The sequence below is a fragment of the Anneissia japonica genome, unplaced genomic scaffold, assembly GCF_011630105.1.
Source record: "Anneissia japonica isolate Jap-2015-1 unplaced genomic scaffold, ASM1163010v1 scaffold63308_len1238_cov99, whole genome shotgun sequence".
In the NCBI taxonomy this organism is placed as follows: Eukaryota; Metazoa; Echinodermata; class Crinoidea; order Comatulida; family Comatulidae; genus Anneissia; species Anneissia japonica.
The window spans coordinates 1-1,238 of NW_022736808.1; the positions used below are offsets into that span (position 1 = coordinate 1).

The 1,238-nt window shown below is 40.6% G+C and overlaps 1 protein-coding gene across 1 annotated transcript; it reads right to left on the reverse strand.

The window, feature by feature from the left end:
• Window positions 1–6: 6 nt before the first annotated feature.
• On the reverse strand, window positions 7–724 carry LOC117116930 (UBA domain-containing protein Mud1-like; the record flags this gene model as incomplete). Its single annotated transcript, XM_033261070.1, has 1 exon — window positions 7–724. A coding segment is annotated over exon 1 (718 nt), but the record flags the coding sequence as incomplete, so codon positions are not given.
• Window positions 725–1,238: the final 514 nt, after the last annotated feature.

Below are 1,238 nucleotides of genomic sequence, written 5' to 3' on the forward strand. Positions count from 1 at the left end.
ACTGACCTAAGGGCATATTGCGAGTTAACTCAATATCCTGACGAGTTGGATTAATCAACAAAATATGTATTATCCCGTTGACTACAGTAGCAACTGTCCTTCCACAAATAATAGGAATATTCTTATCAGGCTCCATTACACCTTCGTATCCATGAGGGATTGAAATACATTCAGGGGCTGACACTTTAGCATCAACAGTCATTTCCATACCAGCTGGAACAACTAATGCTCGTGGCAAAACAACATTACAAGTATGTAAAGCGACTTGTCGGTCAGTACGAAATGATGTAACAGTATCAGCAATCTTAATAACTCCAGTTTGCAAGTCAATAACTGCTCCATTTGACCTAAGAAAATCCCAACCTAATATCATGGGTCTCTCCATACTACTGGTGACATGAAAATTATGGTTAAGCGTAACATCCCCAATACGCAAGTTAACTTGAACACAGCCTATAATATCAAGGGGGCTGCCATCAACTGCCTTAGCCCGTGTGAAAACTTTCTGTAATCCTCTTGACTTTAAAAATTTATTACTTTTACGAAACTGATTAGAAAGTAAAGAAATGTTAGCACCAGTGTCAATTAAAGCACTGACTTTGTGACCCTCAACATATAATTGTATGTGTGAGTTAAATCCCTTAGGAACACTAAAAACCTCATCTGAATTATTTACAACTTCGTCATCTACTGATGACAACTGGGGGGTCTTTAGAAAATGCATATCACTAGTATTTTCACTTTCTGAAGCCGAAAATTGACCCGCATTTTCAGCTGACGTTAGTTTCCCGAACCAGAATATTTTGTGTTAAATGAGACACGTTTGGGGCTTTGTGTTCTGCGGTATGGACTATTTCGTCTGTTACGCATGTCGGCATGTTCATATCTATCCCGATATTTGGGTGTCCTATCTCGGTTACGGGAGTCCGAGCGATCATATCTACCTCGACGATAGTCGGGTGTCCTGTCCCTACGCCAATAGGAGGAACGGTTCCGATAATAATCAATACTAGGGGACCTGCTATGACGGTACCTGTCGGGGGTTGCATCCCTGGTACGAGGCCTTCCACGGTCACTACTGTTATCCCTATCCAGTTTGCTCTGTAAGGTAGAAACCATATTCATTAAATCAACCACAATGGATTTCAAATCAGATACCTCTGATTTTATGGAATCATTCGCTGTCGCTAATGCATCGATATTACTATTAGATTTAACGTGCAAACCTTCCATCTGAC